The sequence below is a fragment of the Halyomorpha halys genome, unplaced genomic scaffold (assembly GCF_000696795.3).
Source record: "Halyomorpha halys isolate HHAL.00 unplaced genomic scaffold, Hhal_1.1 Scaffold759.1, whole genome shotgun sequence".
NCBI classification, from domain to species: Eukaryota; Metazoa; Arthropoda; class Insecta; order Hemiptera; family Pentatomidae; genus Halyomorpha; species Halyomorpha halys.
In genome coordinates, this window is record NW_027110136.1 from 806,248 (window position 1) to 829,416 (window position 23,169).

At 29.8% G+C, this 23,169-nt stretch overlaps 1 protein-coding gene across 5 annotated transcripts in view; it reads left to right on the top strand.

The window, feature by feature from the left end:
* LOC106685939 (LIM domain only protein 3) overlaps window positions 1-23,169 on the top strand; it is a 254,487-nt gene that overhangs the window by 210,551 nt on the left and 20,767 nt on the right. For all 5 annotated transcript variants that reach the window (XM_067048253.1, XM_014428957.3, XM_067048255.1 and 2 more), the window contains one exon: window positions 12,683-12,749. In XM_067048253.1, coding sequence (XP_066904354.1) covers window positions 12,683-12,749 — 67 coding nt within the window. The remainder of the gene's footprint in view (window positions 1-12,682; window positions 12,750-23,169) is intronic.

The window sequence follows — 23,169 nt, forward strand, 5'->3', positions numbered from 1 at the left end:
AAGCTATTTCAATATGATCTCCATCGAACATTTTTTGTTAACTGCTATTAACTAATCTTACCTTATCTATTATCAGTGTTATCCAAAATAAGTTTTATCGCAGCATTAGGGATAAACGACGTTCTACTATGTTATTCTGTTGTAAGAATGACGAATTGTTGATTTAATTTAAACGTTGTAGAGTTAGACGAACTAAACAAAGTAAGTTATCAGTGTTAGTAAGTAATGGTGTTATCTGAAATAAGTTTTATCACATTATTCCGGATAAACGAGATTCTACCACATTACTTTGTTGAACGAACAGCGAATTTTTATTTCAGTTCGGAAGTTGCTGAGTTAAACGAACAAAACTAAGTAAAACTACATATTCATACATAAATTATTCAACAAATTAATATTTAACACGTATCAAAGGTTAAGAAGTCTTTCTTACTGAATAAGTATTCAGAGTAGCTGAAATTCACAGATCATTAAAAAAAAAAAAAAAACTTTTTCTGCAGTATTTTCAAGCTATATGATTGAATTAAGTTTTCCTCAATGATGACACGACATGCGAATTTCAGTATTACATAAATGCTAAAAAATATTTCTAATGGAAAACAAAAGAATTCCCTAAAGCATGCAACTAAAATCTCAAAATTTAACAACCAATACACAACTAAATACCGACGGAATTCAACTATAATAATTCAATAATAATTGAAGACAACAAACCCAAATAAATACTTATTAGCCAGTAGAAGAGAATACTTCTAAGAGAAAAAGCACAAACATGTTTTCTAGACGATTAATACATTAAAAATCTTTACATCGAAACAGTATTAAAAATCTTTACATCGAAACAGTATTAAAAATCAGTCGGTATAATTAAGGAAGCATTGCAGAAAAAGGGTATATCGTAATTTTTAAATTAAATTCCTCCTTTTTTCTCTTCTAATAGGTAATTTATGCATTTTTTAATGTTTATAAAGTGAAATGAATTAAATTAAAACGAAAATAATTGAATCAAGCATAACCTTTAGGCCAATAATCATTCAAACAATACATTCTTCAATTGGCATCTCTATTAAGTAGCTAAGAATTTTCCATTTAATAATCAATGTTTTCTGTTTTGGTAGCAATTTAAACAAAGTAAGGAAAATAAACATATTTTCATTAATTGATTATTAATACTCCGCCCTCTAAGAGCATTGCAATTGATATGACACCAATTATTTCTCAATATGTGGTAATGTAATAGAACATTTTCATCCAGTTACATTGTTTAGTGGATCTGTACTTCAAATCAAGTGGAATTCACTAGGGAAAATCCTTTATGTTTCTCGTAATTAAAGAGATAAATAACAAAGTTTCTGTTCATCATTTGATTGCAAAATAAACTGTGTAAGTGGCATCAATCAATATATTTTAATTGCATAAAATTTATTAAATATATAATAGAGAAAGATATTTGATATGGTTGATAATAATATTTAACTAATTAAGATATACAGACTTGGAATGTCAATTGACTATAATAAACTCTTTGCTTCCTATCTTAGGAAAAGAATTCAATTCCTTCAGTAGTGTACTTGTTGTTCTGAGGACTTTGTTCTCAATTCTGGTGTTTCACAAGGGAGTTATTTGGGACCGTTGATGTTTTTTTTTTATTTGTCGGTACATATCAAACCCATTGTTGCAGTGTGACTAAACTTCCGCTACATATTGGTAAAAAAATAATCTACTATACTTTAATGTAAATAAATGATTCAGAATTTAGATCTATTCTATTCTAAATATTTCACTATATAATCTATTCAAGAACTAAGAAAAGTTTAATAATTTTAATTATTTAATTCAAGAAAAAGCTTTGCGCATGTCAAATAATATAAAAGATTTGAGAGTATGCTTTGACCAAAAAACTTATCTTTAATAGTTATATCGAAATGATTTAAGTAGTAAATATATTCATCTCCTTCGATTACATACAAATTAATAAAGCAAAAATTCCAATTACTTAGGAGCATTTTGTACTTAAAATATATCTCTACCAAAAAAAAGGGTAATTTGTATTTGATATATCTTGAATTTAAACAGTATTATAAGTAAATGATTTGATTCTAAAATCGTCCTCGTGAAGACCTAATTTATCGAAACGTCGGACTTAAAAATAAATAAAAAATGTTTTGAGACTAAAATGGATACAATTTCATTTATTTAAACAATATTAACCAGTATCAAGAAAGTGTTAAGATTATAAATAAAATAATGTAGTTAGTTTAGTCGTAAAGTCTTTCTCGATGTGGCCTTCAAAGGTGAAACATTATTTCGGTCAAATATTTATTATTTTTGTAATACAAACCAATTATTACATTGAAGCCAGTATTAACAATTGTAATTGATACATGTTAAAAGAACTCCGTGGTTACTACATTGCTTAGCGGCATACTTTTGACCCGCATGAGTCCTCAAATGCCCGCAGGACTGTGCCAGTTGTGTGGAACATCGCATCTGCTACGGTTTAAATCCGTCGGTCTTCCAATTCTTCTCCACTGAGACAGTTGTCAGTTATTAATGCTCCAAAAGTGGCATTTCTCTTCGACACGGCCATCGCATTCGGCATACCCGACAATAAAATAACAGTCGACCTTCCTATATTTTTTTTAACTATGGCGTGCTAAAAAGAGATTGGGCATGGACAATTTTAGACTTACAGAAAAAAAAAAATTAAACTGAAAATAAAAACTTTACAAACGGACTCTTTAAAATACTTTTTAACAGTGTGAGGTTTGAGGTCTCGGAGTATAAAATTTAAAACTATTTTAATATACTTGAAAACAGAACTGCAAAAAAATTTTTTTTTATTTATTATATGTTTGATGTTCAGTGCATTCATTCATTTTCAAGATTTTTGTTAACATATAAATTGAGATATTAACAATTCATATTTCGTTTTTTTCATAAATTTTATGATAAATCATGTAATACAATATATTTTTCTAATTGCGAATAATAGATATTTTATCTTTTTTCATAAATTTTATGATCGATAATAAATTTATATCATTAAATATTCTATTAAAATTTAAAGGCAAAATTGTTTCACCAAATCAATCAACAAACAAAATGCTTCACGTTCTGGCCAACTCGCCATCTTCAAAACAATATCACAGCCGCACACACAGATATCTTCCAATCACAAGGTAGCGGAAAAAAGTAGACTCAAAAGAGTTACAAGAGGACTGTAACACACTAAATCTAATATAATGAAATATAGTTCTATGGCTTCAAAAAAGATGTTCATTTTCAATATTGTTATGAAATAAAGTCTTAAGTGGACACTACATTCACATCCAAAACTCAACAAAGTTCTCAAAAAATCAATGCCATTTTTTTTATGCAACTACATACAACATATCACTGTTCTGCATCAATAGTAGGACATCTGACAAAAAAAGGTTTTGTCGACGTATTCCGAAGATATTAGAATCCGACGTATTACAAATATAGTAGCAATTTTCTTTACTTAGATTGCTCTAAAGACTTGCCTCATTCTATTAGATTTGTTAAAAATTAACTCCAGTCTACGGTGCAATCTATGGAATACCTCAAACCCAAAATAGAAAACAACTGTTTCCTTTCTGATCTTCCACTATCTAATCAAAGCAGCGTATGTCCATTCTCGTTTCTGAAAAACTTCAGTTTTAGTACCTCAGACTCGTTCGTCAGAATTTTTAATTTGAAAATTAGATGTTCTTTCAAAGTACTGATCTTATTTGCATCATTGTTTAATTTAATGAAATATTACCAGTTAAGATTACTTCTTTTCTGTTTTCTGCTTATTATTTGTAAAATAATTACGAACACATAATTTAGAAGTCATTACTCTATTTCACAAAATGGTTGTAAAGGAAATAAAAAAGTTTTTTAAATTTAATTTAAAATTTAATGTTTTTCTAAATTTCGGAAATAACGGTTTATTTTTGTATTTTTAATTTAAATATATATTAAGATTAAGAAATCACACAGAAATATTTAGAGTGAAGTAAGAACACTCTAATGTTCCAAATATTTAGCATAGCCTCCGTTTTGCACCAACACTCAAAATAACTCTTAAATTTAAGTAGAAAATTTATATCGGCCGAATTAATGCGAATTTACATTATTTGCGAATAAGACATCAAAATAAAATATTTCAAAGAAAATAACAAATTATACTACTGCTCGGTATTTTGTCACAATCGTACCAATAACGAGATACATCCAGGAGATGCATCCTTGCAAGTGGAAGTGCTCCTATCCAGCGGAAAATGTTGGAACTAACACATTTTACATTATAAAGAATTTTTTCTTTTATTTTTATTTTAATAGGATTTCTGTTTAACCGAAAAATAAGCAGAACTCCAATTTTGCTGATTTTATTATTACTTTCCCCAAATTTATATTGTGCCATATTTCAAAAATATACTGAAGATTACCAATAGTTTTCAGAAATCGTATGCAACGGTAAATAAAGTTCTTTAACATTGGAGGTAATGCGTGCAACTATATTTTTTCCTTCGAAGAAAAAAGTAAGTTGCATCAATTCACGGAACTACCACCTGTAGCAGATCGGACAACCTCCACCGTGAGAATTGATTTGATAATACCGGCTCAAGAAAAGGGGGCACAGCCTTGTCGGATATCGAAAAATAATTGATTATGCACAACTAATATTGTGAAATAAAATCGATTATTAAAAAAAAATTTATAGAAAAAGAAATATGTTTTGGTATAAATTTAGTACATCAAATCTGTACCTTAATATTCTATAGTTGTCTTATGGCTGTCAAACATAATTTTTATATTTTCTTTCTATGCCAGTTACTTGCTCAAATAAGAGATATGCGTATGTCGGAGAATACAAAAAAATAAATGAGTAAGCAATTCAAGAAATGCTTTAATTTTCCTTCAAGTTCATCAATAAGTCCCCTATAAAACAATCGTTATCAAAATGGGGAGAAATAATAAAGGGAACAAGTAACCGACTAGTTTTTAAAGTCATAGATGGAATCTATGGAATTAATTTGGGTTATATATTGGTCGAAGATGACTTCCAGGTTTAATGTTAAAATGGTTTGGAACCGATGAGGATAGCTTTACTTCAAGATATACACATTTCATTTATAAAAAATTCGCTTTTTCCTAAGAAACCAAACTTAATTTACTCCAACGTAAACATTCTAATCCCTCATACAAAAGGTTTCATTTTTTTAATCGAAAAAATAGCCACACTTCGATTTTAATTTTTTTTTTTTATCTTCTTCAAAAAATATGTTTCTTAATAAGTCAAACCTAGAAAATATGGTTGATAGGCCTAAGAGAGAGATTGAAATTTAATAAGAGGAAGACAGAGGTGTCCGGCAGTTTTGGCGGGCGGCGGACGAGACACCAAATCAATTTCACGCCGGCCTGAGCTTTGTATATAGAGCCAATTGGCTCGGCCTTTTAGACTGTTTCACTCTCAGCTCTGATTGAATGCCGTTTCAACTTCGTCCTCCCCTTACATCTCAGTCCGCTCAATATAACTCCCTGCCTTTTTTTTTTTTTTTTTTTTTTTTATCGTTAGTTAGAAAAGAAATGTAATTTTGGTTAAAAGGAACGATCAATCTTGTTTCGAAGCAGTATAGAAATATGTCTACCCAATGAGTGCAGTGCAGCCATCAATTGACTAAAATCGAAAAATTTCATTTAATGAAGCGGATTTATAAACCAATCATTTTGTTAGCTTACTTTAGTAGATACAGGACCAATTTAGAGATGTACAAGTAGATATAGGAGAATTTATATTTTAACAGGTTTGAGAGTATACATACGGTAACTAGAAAAAACAAATTTTTGAGGAAATTAAGGGGGGATACTTGTTAAATTTCGAAGCTACTTAGATCGTGCATCCTGTCCAGACTTTGAAAGTTAAGAATACTATTATCCTTCCTAATGTTCTTTATGGCTGTGATATTTGGCTTCTTACACTGAGACAAAAAGATTTTTGAAAATAAAGAATTGCGTAAAATATTCGGACCCAAAAAGTATGAATCAATCAGAGTAGTTAGAAGACTACACAACGCCGAATTGTGGGAACTGCAGCCGCTAAATATAAATTAGCATTGCAGCGATGGACATGTAAGCCTGTAGGGTTTAGCAACGAACGAATTCCTAAAATGTTAATAAATACTGAGCCGAAGGGTACACGTCCGAGGTGTAGAACGAAGGGAAGGTGGGAGTATTGCGTCAAGACTCATCTTGTAGATTTGGATGGCCCTCACTGAACGAATGTAAGGGAACAGTCATTGGTGGAATCGGTATGGGAATTATGATGAGATATTACTTCATCAGAAATTTACTATCGATTTCACATTTCAGCCTTACAAGCTATCCTCAACTACAGAATCTACAAGGATTAACGATCGTTTCACTGCGAAGCATGAACTTAATTAAGCCGAGATGAATTGAAATCGATAATAAATTTGTGGTGAAGTATTATTAGCCCATCTTAACCTGATTCAAATATTTTTTTAGTTATGTAACCTGTATCAATATACATCTTTTGTCACAATTGTGTTCAGGGGTTGCGGTGCATTTGTTTAGTTGTGTGGCTAAAACTGACTGAGGCAGGTAGTGCGTAATTTGGTTTCTGATAACAAAAGTGATAAAAAAATATGACATAGTTGTTGATTTTATGTTTGTTGGATCCAGTGATGAAAATTAAGATCAATATCATATGAACATGTAAAGATTCCGAAGTAACAGAAGCGTTTCTAAAAAGGATATGTTTATAGCCCTAGAATCTCTTCACCAACAGTTTTATATTACAAAAGAAAAATTGATTATTTAAAATAAAATAAAAGTGAGCATAACACGATATTTACTGCAATAATATGTTCTGTTAATAAAATATTTTAACCAAGAAATGATTCCAAAGTTTTAGTTTTTTTTTTGTTAATTCAATATGAAATCAAAACAAATTTTCAAAAAATAATACTTTGGAAGAGTTCTGCGAACGGTCTATCCTTTTGAAAGAAACCGCTAAAAATTTATTCGCAAAGTAAAAAATCAAATGTTTACCAGAGAAACAGCTTTTTAGGCGTTGACAGAAGCGGTTGTCAATAGACAGCCATGTGTAAACGTTTACTCTTTTTCACAGCTGTGTACTGACCAAGTCTGTTTTCTTATTCTCTTTCTATATTCCATGTTACTTTGTAAATACTTCTTTGTATGATTAAATAACATTCCAATTGAGTAAATAGAGGCCTTTTCTGTGTCTTTTTTTTTTTTATTCGTCGAGTGTGAATTTTTTATTCATCCACCAAAATAGGTTGTAAAAAATAAATGTATATGATGTAGAAAACCAAAGTCTTGCATGAATAAAGATTGTACCGATTCAACCATTTAAAAAGGTTTATGAACATAAGTAGGTACCGAAAATGGTTCACCTCAATTTAATCTAAAATAATAACAATAAAGGTAAAAGTTTACGCACTATCCTAAACATATGATTGTTAAAATAACTCAAAGCCTTCTGAAAGGCACAATGATAATGTATTTTTAACCAATAATCATATAAATTAATAGGAAGAACACAATATGCAGTCAATTACTTTTACACACACTTCACAAATTCAATTTTTTTTCTTAGTGCATATTCTATAGGTTACCATCTCATTATTATGGCCAGACTGAGAAAGATAGAGAGACCGCCAAGAAATAAAAATCAACACGTCTAAGTCGGTATAGAACCGGTGACACTGCAGTTTCGAGGTTGCTAAGGTGATATCTTAACACTTTCAACTATAACGGCCGCTCCCGACATTTAAACAGTACATCTACAGCCATTCAAAGTAGCCTTCATTAATATCATTATTATCAGTAATATTGGTCGATACATTAGCTGTTACAATCTTTTAAGTGTTATTTATCAGCTAGACAGCATTTATTTTTCATGTTAAATGAATTGAGCTATATTTAGCAATTTTTTTTATTTTATTACATAAATAGAAAAATAAATAAATAGTTAATCCTACAAAGTTTCCAGTTTGCTTCTACCTGTCTTCCCTTCCATGTCTGGTTAGTTAATACACTATCCTAGCTACCAGTAAAAACAGATCCCAATAAACCTAAGGAAATGTAAATTAAAAAATTAATGGATAGTGACTGTGTTACGTAATACAACCGTTCCTAGAGAATGCAATATTCAAGAAACCGGTATTTTAGTTATGGAAGTTACCGAGCAATAAAGCACCAATTTCGGCAGCCAAATTTTTTAATTTTATTGTTAAAGTAATAAAAAAAAAAAAAAGAAGTTATTTCTCGGAGTAAAGAAAATTGCGTTGCTCACGAATGAACATTTCCCCAACTGTTTCCTTTTTATTGATAGCAGGACCGTCTTGTGCCCATAAAGCTTTGAGCGGGAGGGAGGTATAATAAGATCCGAGCCTCAAGCCCTGTTGTTATTTATTCTGTTAGAAAGTGAACATAAACTTGGATTGGGTTTGTTACAATTTCCCTTTAGCCGCCCGTTCGGCACTTGCTACATCTTCTTCTTTTATGACAGGTAAAAAATTCCTGGGCGTTAATTATTAAAGAAAAGGTACCGGTCGCGGGGTGTGGGAGTGGCTCATAAATCCCGCGGTTCTTGGAGGTTGGAAGATCTTGTGAAGATGAAACTGTAGAAGGAACCGAAACTTCAGCACAGCAAAAAAACAAAAACGAAACAAGTATTTTGTTAAAAGATACAGTGTCCAAGAACGGGAAGCCCCTCCTCTTCAAATCAATTTCACGGGGGCCTGAGCTTTGTGTACCCAACAGCGATTGCCGCTCCGACGCCCATTTGCTTCAATGCCCAATCATCTTCGTCCCATGGATATGTGCTCATGGGCTGTATCTCTTCATTCGGTTAGCAGCTTCAGTAGAGTCACTAAAGGGGACCATAATTTGCAATTATGACTCGATTGTCAAACTATAAATTCATTTTATACTGACAAATTTTCTATTTCAATCTTCAGAATAATTTGTTATAATTAATGCCGATTGTATAAACTGTTAATCCTATTTGTAGCAATAAACCAGGAAATAGTCAAAATATTCAATGTGGAATATTTGAAAATTCTAAGTTATACCTCCAGTATATACTGTATTTTATTTCTTTAAATGTCAAATACAAATATGTATTTTATTTTCAATTTTAAATTATTTCATTTGGAATGTTGTCAAGTCCGGTGGAAACGATATAGATTTGAAACCTTTATTTACCAATATCGATTAATTTTCGAACTTCAATGGTCTACTTATTAGATGTGTTAAATTTTTTATTTGATTATTAAATTAAACTGCATTTACATCTAGAATTTAAAATTTTGTTTGAGTAACATTAATGACTTTTTACTTTAATTAAATTAATAACGATAACATATGGTAAGGCATATAGATTTTTTTCTTTTTAATAAAGTCATAAAGCGCTGTGAAAATATCGAAACATTACACAGTAGAGCACCCTTTGCCCATCATTTTCGAGGTTGAGTGAGAACAAGGAGAGTTGCTATAAAAATAAATAAATAAAAGAATTCAGTCTTAATTTAACTTTTAAATTAGATAAAAATTAAAATGCATTATAACACATGATTAATGGGTCATATGATTATTAATATTCGATAAAGTAATATTTATTAGACCAATTTAAAAAAAAACATGATCAATATGAGTCTAAATATTTTTTAGTAGTAGTAACAAATTGTTTTATTTTTATTTAATGGCTATTAAGTTGTATTGCTGTAAAAGTCACTTTTTTTTTTTTTTTACAAAATCTATTAGTTTCTCAGCACTTTATTTATTTTATATTTTTCCGCCAGTTATTCTAGAGAACCATGTTGGTGGGATTCTACTGTATTATGACATTTCAATTCTCCAACTGGGTAGACATGTTGCGCCTACCTTATCCCAGTGGCTGGCGAACAGGCGAACAAGGCTGCTGTGCGGGCTCCTGACACACAGCACATTTTTTACCAGCTAGGCATTTCATCATTTTCCAGCTAGGCACTGATGTCACCTCCGAATCGCTAGTTAATAATTTTACATTAAGCATACGGCAGACATAGATGGTAGACATTTACTAATCAATTTAAGTAGTTTTATTTAAATTATAAAACATTCAACTCATTATAAACAATCAGCGGTTTAAAGTAAAACAATTATTAACCTTCCCCGACTGGACTAATTTCGATTTGGACTGATTTCGATTACCGTTTAAAGCCTAGGTATTGAAAATCGAAAGTTTTTCACTGATATGTTGATATTAAAAGTTCAATGCTTTTGCTGAAAGATTCAATACGTGAAAATGACCATTCTTCTGACCATTTTATCAAAACGAATTTAATAAACAATCTGACTTTTTTTTCGATTAGATTTTTCGATATCATAATTTTTGAAAGTTAAAACGTCATAAAATTCAACACTAAAAGGTTGTCAAAAAACGTTTACAATTGTATTACATAGAATAAACAACAAAATTCAATAAGTAATGACAAATAAGGATTATTTGGTGAATGGATGTAAAGAATATAGGTAATCTACAATATGCTGTTGATTAAAAATTGTTAAACATTAACTATGTGTCACAACTTCCAAGAGAAAATGTAGAAAAAGAGAAAATAAGAGAAAAAATATTGGAAGGGAATCCTTCCCGGCCAACCCGCCTCACTAAACCCCTTTTTTTCTTTTTTTTTTCGTACTCTCCGATTGAAATAGATATAAATGATAAACAAATATGTCTGTTGCTATGCCTCCTTCTTTTACCTATAGGTATTTTAAGGGTTGTGGTGGGGTTCACTGTATGTGAAGAATCAATGGCGCAAAGTTCGCATTAATACAATGGTGAGCGGGGAGGATCCGCTTTGCTGGTACAGTAAACCCTTTATTTTTTTTTTTCATACCCTCCTGTAATGATTTTAGTGGGTATTTGGTACGTATATATAGGAGGTATGCTATATGTATAGCTGGGTGATAAGGATACTTTGTAAACTAAACCCCTTTTATTTTTTTATTTTCAAATCCTCTTTATTTATATCAAAACTAAACCCCGATTTAGTGACGGTCTTATATCGCCTTATAAAACATTTATTTAAAACGGGAAGAGGAGACTTAGGTTCGAGTATCAGTCGAACAATATTTAAAAAGTAACTAAAATTGGAACGGCATGTCCAAGTACAAACATCATAAAATTTAGGTCTATAAAGTCCTTGAAAATTCTTTTACCAGTAAATCACACAGTTTATATTGATCTCTAAAACACTATAATGATTATATAGTTTAATGATTCAAAAATCAAGAAATTTAATACATAAAATTAAAAGAAATACACAAAAACAAAGGATTCTTCTTATCATTTTATTTAAACGAATTTGAGAAAACAGCCTACCTCAAATTTTGATTTTTTTTTCTATTATTTTGTTTTTTTAATAATTTTGTTCACAACTGTAATATTTCATTATTATTGTTATATATTTTTTTTTATTTGTTTGTACAGTAAATGTGTTACGATATATATGGCAATACATAAGGGAAGATGTCCAATAAATATTCCAATAAAAAAAAAAAAAAAAAAAAAAAAAAAAAAAAAAAAAAAAAAGCAAATAATAATAGCAAAAAGTTCTTAAAAATTCCTTCAAGTATGAATTAAATATTTTTTATTGATTCTTAACAAAATCCAATTATGTGACCTATGTTATTTTTGATATGGCCGATTCAATTATATCTCGTAGGAGTCAGAAAAATCCTCTATAGAAGTATAATTAATTTATTTATTGATGTAAACCATAAGTTAAAATGTATTCTATAGTAAATGAAGGTATCATTTTAATGAAATGATATTAATCTAAATTTATATTAATTTTCTTCTTTATTTATCGTTTAAGGAATTAATTCATTTGTATTTCATGTTATGAACAAGAAAAAGAAGAAAGAGTACCAGGTATAGGAGATATAAAGTTAAGAGATCTTTTTGTACACAAGTATAAACATTAAAGGGCCCCGCAGAGTGTATTGCAAATGGAATGGACCAGACTGTCCAGCCCCGAGATTCAATCGCCGATGGATTCAATAACTTAGCAGGCAATAAGATGTAGGTGGGAATCCCGTTCAATCTAGAAATGGAGGAAAGAAATAAATAGGAAAGGGCCTTTCCCTTGGATAATTCATTGAGTGACTTTCCCGTGCCTGTGTCTAATGGAAGGAGCCCCGAGCGAAGAACTTTTAAAAAGATACTTTATTTTGTCTTTACCTTTTAGCCACTTTAGCCCCCGGAGCTTTTATGAGGGATGGGAGGGAGAGTGGAAGGAGTGGGGGAAGGATTATTTGGGGAAGCGACTGTACTCGAAAAGCCCTGAAAAGACACTCGCCATTGAGAAGAGACAGTTCCATTATTTAATTGAAAGTACAGTCACTTCTAAATCCGATGGGACGTCCGAGGTTTTAGGGTCTTTTGTCTACACACCCCTCTACCGACACCAGCTCCCCCTACACTCTTCGTACTACGGAATGAAACTAATTTTATTACTTTCAAGTTAATTTCGTTAGGCTCAGTTTATCGTCTTTCTTGCTTGCCTGTAATTCGGATTTATTCAATTAATCGGTTCTTCTTTATTCACGCTCTTTTTTTTCTTTTCTGTTCCAGGTCACAAAATGGAGGCGAAAACGGGAACTCAGGACTGCGCAGGATGCGGAAAACCCATATCAGAAAGGTGAGAACTCATGATTTTACTTTAAGATAACAAGCATAAGAGAACAATGGATAACAAAACCTGCGACAGATGGTTCAAGTTAGGTGATACAATATCAAATTTGGTTTTAAGTCCGCTTAATTTTTAATATGTAAACTCAATTAACTTTTTCATATTAAATTAAATTTTTATTTTTTAAACCAATAAAAAGATAAATCATTTTCTTATTAAAGATGTTCAAAAATATTGAATACATATTAATAAGGGAATCATCACCTCGGAAATAAAGAAAACTATATTTATTTTTTAAGTAGTACTCATTTTATCATATTTTTATTTAACAGTTTTGGTTTTCCCCAAATGCATAGGTAGATAACTTTTTTTTTTGGTTTACCCTCTTCCTGGCCATTTCTGACATGCGGAAAGAGGGGTTTATTCTATATTCTACTGAGTGAGGAGGTCAAATTTTATGTCATGGGATCACAATGAAATTAAAGTCAACCCACTCAGGCCGGGAGTGATCAGCACCAACTGACCGATACAATTCCGAGACTGCTAAAGTGACACCTTAATTACCTTGCCTCTATGGGACTAACTCTATGGACTGTGGGAGTTACATTCTTTACAAAATAATAATAAATAACAAAAAATACACAACAAGTACACTTTTTGGAAAAATTTGTTCAAACTGCTCTACAGAAGAGTTATAGACATGTTACCTGTGTCTTTCACAACTGCTGTACATATATATCCTCACTCAAAAATTCTATATTAGTAAATTAAAATAGCATACCTTCCATGCCGATGTCTGAAGATCTGATAACGTTTCTTCTTACTTGAAATAAACTATTTATGAAAGACTTCAAAATTAACAGAATTTCAAAGTAACCTGTATGGTTTTCTGTAGTGGAATATTTAGTTAAAACAGAATATTGGTAGAGAATGAAAAAAATCTAAATTGGAAAAAAAAAATAGAGTGATACACGAGCCAATCGCAAAAGAAAATTTAATTGGCAGAGAAATCTAGTAAAGCTAGATATTGAGTCTAGTTTAGTATTTATGAGACGAAAATATTCAACATTTCTGACTAATTGCTAGTACAAAAGCAATTAATTTCTTGATTCTTCTGTACCCTGCAATTATCATACAAAACTGTATAATTATTTTACACCTTGAAAATTATGTATAAAAGGAAAAGTCAATGGGCGTATTTTGTTTTCCAAAAAAACACAATGCTCATAAAAAAAAAAAAAAAGAATGAATTACTTGAACAATGCTAAACTTTGTTTTTTAGTACATGGTATTTTTATAAATAAATTTTATTTAAAAATTAAGTTTGAAATCTCTCAATCTGGTTGCATCGCGCGGAATATAAATAGAAAAGGTCCCTTTGAAGAAAAAATTTATTTTCATTGTTATATTTTTTTTAGCAACATTCATTTTTAATTAATAAATATTCAATTTACATTATTAAACAAATCTTATGAAGAAGTTATTAATTTTCCTGAATGACAAAAAAAACATAATATTTTAATAGTTAATCAGAATGAACTCTTTTTTTTTTAATTATTAGGTTGTTTAAAAATGAAATGGGTTTTTTAAGTTGGTATATATAGTGAACCATATTACATACATAAAAAAATAATAGTACCAGACTTATTGATAACTTCAATTCAACAACGAACAATTCAATAGAAAAAAAAATTAAATAGCAAAAGAAGTTGAATTAATATATTGAAATGTACGACGTCCTGAAAATAATATCATTTCTTATTGATAATTTCCTTGACAATTATATATATTTTAATTGAATTTTGTGACAATGTTATAATAACTTGTTCTAAAATTGTTACAACACAGATGAATATGGTGCTGGACACTCAAAGCTTCACTTTGTATAAATAAATAAAGCAATAAAATATTAGACTGCCTGATATAGTAAACCTGAATAATAAATATAATATATTAACTAATATAATCAGAATTAGTTGAAATGTTTTTTTTTATTTTTTTTATTTACTGCTATTTACGACTGTACATTATAATACCTTTAGCAAATTTTATCTCAGTTAAAATGAAGTAATACAGCCATGGTGAGAAATGGGTAGGGTAGCACTCTAATTAGTTGAAATTTATATTTTCGATAAAAATGTATTTTTAATAGGTTGTTCATAAAATAAATGGAGCTAAAAAAAAATTAAAAATAAATAATAACAGAGTTAGTTAAGAAAGTACTTTATACTTAATAAGAACCAGCATTTTTTTAAGCATGCTTTGAAGCGATGCTGAAAAAATTAAATTTTTCTAGAGTTACTGCACAACTCCTAAATTTAGAATAAACATAAAAGCTTTGTTTTTCTTTAATATTAGCTTGCTAAACATTAAATATGTACTGCATAATTCTTGATTTTACTATGTCGACAGGCGCTTCCTGGAGAAGAATTCATAATGGAATTAAATTAATAAAAGAGGCTTTATAAATTAAAAGGGGAGATTTTAATCCCGAAACATGAGGCTAATAAGGAAACTCAGCGGGGACCCCTTATTACATCTCTGTTGCCATCTCCAGCCACCGTTTATTATGATTAAAACCGCTCAACAATTACACTAAATTAGAGCACAAATCCTCACCATTATCTGTCCCAGAGGTTCAAAACCGGCATTGCTCCAGATAAGGAGCTCTTTAAAAACTTCATCCTCCCGATCGCCAAGCCTCAATTTCCGCCCTCTTGGCACTTGCCGCTCTTTGATACTTTCCGGTCCTTAGTTGAGGAAACATTTTCACTCTAATGGAAACTTAAAATTTTGATTAAAATAGTAAGTCATGTCTTAGTTGTTTGAGGCAGTAATTTTTAATAATTTAAGTGAATTGGCCACAAATAAGCTTAGTAATTCATTTATATACTTCTCAACCGTATATATAGTTAAATTATTAGTTGAATAATGTATCTATTAAGTTCAACCCAACAAAACAAGTTTTTTATTTGTTACGGACGGGCTTCCTCAACGCTTTCAATGAAGGTTATCATTCATTTAAATTTGCAATATTTTTAATAAATATTATTTGAATGGAGTGGCAGCAGATGCCAGGTCTATCTTAGGAATCCGCAATCGGGGAGCAGCGGAAACTATCAGAGAGGACTGACCAACGAACCTGCGGGAGGCCTTGACTCTACAAGAGTTGTAGCGCCACAGATGATGATGATAATTATTTTATTGTCAAAGTTAAAAATATATGTTTAATTATCAACATTACCATCTAATGGCACTAGAGTTCTGGGAGGGATTTTTTTTTTCTATTTGCCCCCTACCTTTTCATTTCTGACAAACAGAGGAAAGGGAAGGGAGGCCATCCGAGAGGTAAACAACCTATTCAAACCAGAGTAAGTGGGCAGAGTTTATATTCCGTGGGACCGCCACAAAATAAAGTCAACCCCCAAGCCAGACTCGAACCGGCGCCGCTGCTGACTCGAGGTTCCTAACTTGGCATATCTTAGACCTCCCTCCTCTACCACTCTATATGTTATATAGTCTTTTTTGACGAAGATTTAATATTCTATATTGGTTGAAGACCGTCTAGTAAACTCTCATTTGAGAGCTTTGAATTAATCTCAGATACCAATGCCATCTCTGTTATCCTTGCTTTAATTTCTCTTGTAATGTTATTATATTCAGTACTAGTCATGCCCAGATTCTAAACGTTGGTTCTCTTTCGAAGCGGTACTCTTTCTCGTACTTCTGTTCCCTATTTGCAGCAGTTACACCATAAATCCTGTAAACTGGTCTATAAAACAACAGAACTTTAGAATAACTAAATACTGTTATGTTATGCAAATATTCATTTTATAATCTCTGTTCTCTATATCATTATGTTTCAACACCTAATTAGAATGATCGAATTTCATCAAATTTAATTGAATAGAGTAAACTATGAACTATGATAGTAATATCACTACTCATCTGGCTAGTATTGCCAAAATATAAATAATTTGGAAAGTTTAATTTTAGGTAATGTAATAGATTCTGTATTATATGGATATTGAGAGTTCTCCACTCTGGCATATAGTACAAAAAGAAAACATAATTTCTTGATTATAATATAAATTATAAATTAATTTTAAATATAAATTATAATAACTGATTTGTGATAATTCAATATTTCAAAACTACTATAACTTATGATAATGTTTTGTTAATCCTCAGGCAAGTATTCAATCCACTGCGTAAATAAATCAATATTATATTCAAACGAAGAATCAGAATTTACCTAGAAGTTTGATGTCAAAAAGAATTATAGATATGGTTATGGTATCAAGTTGGTAAGAGCTTTTTAAATAGGGATATAACAAATCCCCTTTCAGTTTCGTTTTTGTGTTGGCAATAAGGATATGCAGAACGTAAGTCATAGCTCTTCATGTGAGCTGAAAAGAGAAACTATTTGATTTAAGATGGCTCCGAGATGCGTAAAGGAGGCGAACTTTGAGATTTAGTGGCCAGAAATCTCTGAGAAATATAGTTCTTTTATGAAGGAAATTCCTCGGAAAATAGATTCTGCGGATACATTATGCATAAGGAATTTTGTAACTTATTAAGTTCCCATAAATAATCCAATACAACAAATTTAATGATATATATATACATACAACAAAAATAAAGTAGGAAATGGTAGGAAATAAAAGACAAATTTCTGCTGCTGCATATAAGTTTGACTTCTTAATTTATTGTCATATTTTGTTTCTCATGTTTTTTTTATTTTTATGTTTTTTTTATGGAGGGACAGGGAAGAAAAAAGCTTTTCTAGAACAAGTTTTCCAAACTTGTATTAAAAAATCAATTTTATTTTTGACAGAATTTATAAATTTAATTTAAAATTTTCTAAATCATTACACACTATTAAATGTGCAGAATAGGACTCCAATTGGAGTCTTGGCCGAAAAAAAAATAATTAGGAAATGTGTTCCAAGGAATCATTTTATTTTTTCCCTACTGGTTCGCGATAGATCAGACTCCAGATAGAACTCCGTCCGATTTTATTTAAATATTACATTTATTTCAATACGAACAGGATTAATTTTCTAGATTGATTAGAAATTAAAATATTTCATTACCACGAATAATAATAGTTGTGTACAGTATAATTAGAAAAATAATATTTAAACAGTATATGAATTTATCAATAGTGTTAGTACTAATTATATAATTTAATGAGATTATACATACTCTATGGTATGATCTCTTAATCGGGATAAATAAATATTTTACTTACTTTATACCTAAACTCTTTAATTTTCGTTGTATGGCATTCTAATAAATATTTTTGTTAATATCATTACGGGAACAGAGAAATCAGATAATATCTGTATATATATATTGAAGAAATAAGTTCCATAAAATTTTAAGTTCATAAAATTCATATTAAATAATTGATATTTATATCAATTAACGAAAGGAAATTTTTAAAAAATGATAGAATTACCTCACACTCCAGCTCCAGGTGTAACTAACTAAATTGACGGGAACTTAAAAAAAAAAAATATTTTTTTAACTAACTTACTGTCAGTTAGGAACTATTCCAACGGCAGCTAAAAGTGTCGTAAAAATGTCCATTCTCATTTACAATCTCCTACAAAACAATTATGAGACGATGATAACTGAAAAGCCAAACCTTGTTTAGAGGAAGCTTGGAGCCATTAAGGTAAAATAATCGTAATAAAGAAGTTAAAGTGTATTTTTTAAAGTTTGAACTCAAAGCACTTACCTGATGCTCCCAAATTACTGGACTAGCCTACTATAAAACTCGAATAGCCTGATAAAACGTCTATCTTAACTAAAAGCCACTACTTATAGGAGAAGGTGGTCGGTGGATGCGGTCAGGAATGAAGAACATTAATAAGTTATACTCTATTGTGCCAACGTTTCGGCCTGATTTTCAGGTCTTCTTCTAGTCCAAGAACAAACAAGATAATAATCATTTAATAAAAACTGTATAACATGTGATAACTAACAATTTGAAAAACATAAAAGAAAACGAAAAAATATGAAAATGAGATTAGTACATAAATATAAATAATAAAAAATTAAAATCAAGAGCAAAGTGAGAAAGAATAAGATTTATAAAATATAATGAAAACCTTAAAATTTTGTAAATAATATAACACAATTAAAGAACTAGAATATAAAGTTATATCAACCAAAACTTATAGTAAAACCTAAAATAATATAGTGAACATGAGTTAGTAATGCATGTAAGGAAAAATTAATAAAGAATAAAGTGGAAAGATGCAAAAAGGAGAAAGAAGAAGGAAAAATTTACTAATAATTAAATAAAACTTACAACAGTTAAAAATATTGCAATGTGTGTGTTGCTTAAGATTTCAGATGGAGGTAGCTACATGACAAGCAGAAGCAGTTATGTCACTGACGTATAATAAATAGTTGGTATATTAATTTAAAAGCAAATAAATAATGACAAAAAATAAAATTTTGTAGGTTGCATCTAAAATGAGTTTGTCGATATATATAAAAATATATTCTCCAACAGGCAAACTCATTTTCGGACTCTACTAATAACTAATTTATAAATAAGTATTGAATAAATAAAAAACAATATACTTAAGAATTGACATTTTTATTTGAATTAGCTAATATTTAGTGATGTAAGAGTTAATTAAAGGGCAAGAATATGAGAATAGCGGCAATGAATGTTTAATCAGGCGAAATAAACGTTTGTATTGTAACAAAAAAAAAATTATCATAATAAAATATATAAAAATAAAAATATGTGTAAAAAAAGTAAATAAATCAATAAAATTACCCTTTTAGACAAAAAAAACCGTAGTACTTGGTCTACCTCAACTGCTGATCATTTTTATTAATTAAACTGTGAAAAAAAAAATCTATCCAAAAAGAAATGTTTTTGATTGTATTTTTACCTGGTTTCAAATATGATACCGGTTTTTCCCACCATCCAAAGTTTCCGAGAGAGAAACATTTATGATTTTAAATACTTTAATGCTTTCTACATTCTTCACCTTATACAAAGTAAGCTTTACCATTTTAGGTATATTTTGCTCTGGAGAATGGTCCAACAATTATCGGCTAGTACTCAGCGATTTCATTAGGCATTGATACCTCTTTTAAGTTTCATGTTTCAATCGTTATGAAGAAAAAAGTAATACTAATATCATAACAATTTCAACAGGTAATAATATAAAAATTACATTTATAAATACTGGAGAAACGCTAATGGTAAAGTTAATTGCAGCAATATCCTGGAGGAAACTATAATGTGCCCTTACAGAATATGACGTAATTTCTTTTTATATTTTTTCTTACTTATAAGTAATTCTCATTAATGATACGGTAATAAAGGTGGTTAATCACAAAAGTCGGGTCGCAAACATTTATTGATCCCGTACATTACTTTTCTCCCTTCCAAAAAACTAATGGCGGTTTCAATTAATGGTCGAACTCATGACGCTATTAAAGAGCCCTTTAGCTTCTATATTGCCTACCTCCTTGCTATATTGCCTACCTCCTTGCTCAGGAAGAAAAACATGCAAAAACTTTTATTACAACCAAAGCGTTTCTCCTCTTTCCACCATCCCTGTCTTGCTTGTGAGCATTCAATTTCCGGCAGATCCTGGATATCTGAATTACACCAAACTGCGGCTCCATCTTGCGAAGACACTCTTCCGCTTTTCGAAACTCGATTTGTGGTGCCGTTTTGGATAAGGATATTAATCGTTAAATGTATCTTTTCGATTGTCCTTTTCATCATATATTTAAATAATAATCACATTGGATAAGTTTTAGAAACATCACCACAAGACGTCTGTTATCAGCAGGAAATAAATATAACACATTACTAATAGTAATAATTTAGCAGCCCTAATGGACATCTTCATTATACTTTGGCGTTTCTCTAAAAAGTTAACCCTATGTATAAAATATAAATTATTATGGATGATTCTCAACTAATGGATAACTTTCAAGCACTACTTGAATAATGATGAGAGATAGTTGGTCAAAATATAACACAACCAAGTTGAAATAACTTATTCAATAGTCCCAACGTTTCGGCAAGAATTTCTAGCCTTCATCAGGGCTAAAAAGAAAGAACAAGATAACAACCAATGAATACAAAAAAAGAAAATATAAACAGAATGATATACAGTAAATAAATATTCTGTACAATTATTTACTTTATGTTATTCTGTTTATATTTTATTTTTATTTTTTTATATTCATCGGTTATTACCTTTTTCTTTGTTTTTAGCCTTGATGAAGGGTAAAATTCTGACCGAAACGTTGGCATTATTAAATAAGTTATTATAACTTATTTGTATTATATTTTGACCTCACCCCCAACCATCTTCTCCTCATACTACTTGAATAAAATAGTTTCCAAGAAAATTGTAATCTAATATTTTTATACCATTATACTTGCAATTGCCAGTTCTAGGGCAACAATTATACATTCTAATTTTCTAATTATAGATTTTAGCGCATCCATCAGGAAAAAAGTTATTACTGTATTGACATCTTAATAGAGAGCTTTTAAAAACTACTTCAATTATTTTTTAATTTGTTATAACGGGCTGTAGGATATTTCAAGATATCTCCTTAAAATATAAAATAATTCCTTTTACACTAATTGTTTGGGAAGTAAGAATAATAGGTCTAATTTTCTAATTATAATAATTAATATGACCTTAAATTTAATATTTTTACAGCAATTTAATATTAAGTAAAAATTGGTATTGAGGTCTGAACATCGCACCTGATCTGAGAATCATCCTTAAATCAACTTAAAATGTTGATTTGAAATTACAATTATGATTCCGGTCTAAATTATTCGTTAGCTTGTTCTTTTTCTGACATAAGATGGTATTTCAGTATTAGAATCGGATTTCGAAATTTTCTAGCTTTTGAATTTTGAAAACTAAACTAATAATAATATAATAAACTAAACTAAACTAATAAAAATATTTAAATATTAAGGTAAAATTAAATTTCTCTGATGAACACTCATGACTCTGAATAAACACATCATTTTAAAACTCTACTATTGGGCTCAAATGTCACCGTTGGAACTTGAAATTTAAAACACTCCTCTTTCCTAATAATGTATTCATTAATATATCTTTTTTTTTTATAAATCGAAAATTTTAAACTCCGAAAGGGGAAACATGGGATGATGAAAAAAAGTAAAGACAGCGAAAATAAACAAGGCAGCAGGGAGAAAGACCGAAAGTGAGAAGTAATGAGGCGCTAAGAAGATAGAAAAGCAGCACTTGGTCGAAAAAGGTTTCCCTTGCGAGGGGGTGTTTTCGATAAATAGAAGCCGCATTCCCCTGTCCAGCCAACCCCTCCAATTTCCTCCTAATATGAAACTGTCAGGGGACTCTCATTACATGGCCATGTCTTCAATTTAATATCCACCTAGCCCTTCGCTCATCCATCAAACACTCATGCAACGTTTTATTTTATCTAGTTTATACGTGAAGTTTTTCGCTATTCACTAAAGAATAATCAAATATTATTATGAACCAATGTTTACTTAATAATATAACCTATCAGGCCCAAACCTTTTTTTTCGATGACCTCGTAGAAAGCTATTGTTATATTTATAGTATGGTTATTAAACCCCAAGTATTAGATAGCATTTCAAAAATTGTTCTTACAAGATGCTCGAGATCTTGTGAGAGCAGTATGAATTCATACTTTTTAATTATAGACGGACATTTAGAAATATTTGTATATTATTTGTATTTTTTAACTTTACTATTATTATTTTATTTGAATTTATTTCAACATTTTTATTTATTCATAACTTTGTTTTCTATTTTTTTTTTTTAATGTATGCGTACTGTTAGTTGTACTCCGCATTTCTCCATCCACGCCTTCAATACAATAATTTTTTCAATATGCCAATTAGTCCATAGCTCTCAAAGACTGCTTAATTAGAAAATTTCTTTTTTGTTCTGTTACATATTTTGTGAAATCATTTCTTTTCTATCAATTTTTTTATTTCTTTTAATGTCAACGCTTTAGAGTTGTTCAACTATTTTAAGGAATAGAATTTAGTTTTTACACATAATTTTAACATTTGGCTGAGAGTAAAATATCAGTATTTTATACATAATATTTTTTTAACCTTTCATTATTTTCAAATTTTATTGTCATATAATAAATCCATTTGTTTTATTGTTTCACTGGTTACAATTATTCTACATTATATGCAGAAACTTTATTTATATTATTTCACTGCTACATAATTGTACAGCAGTACTCTCACCAATAATACCTCCTCTCTAATATATAATATTTTTATATTATCACTACTTTTATTGTTTTTATTTTTACTCTTTAAAATTAATGGTCATTTCTAATTTTATTTAATTTTTTATGCTCATAATTGATTATTAAGGCACTATAG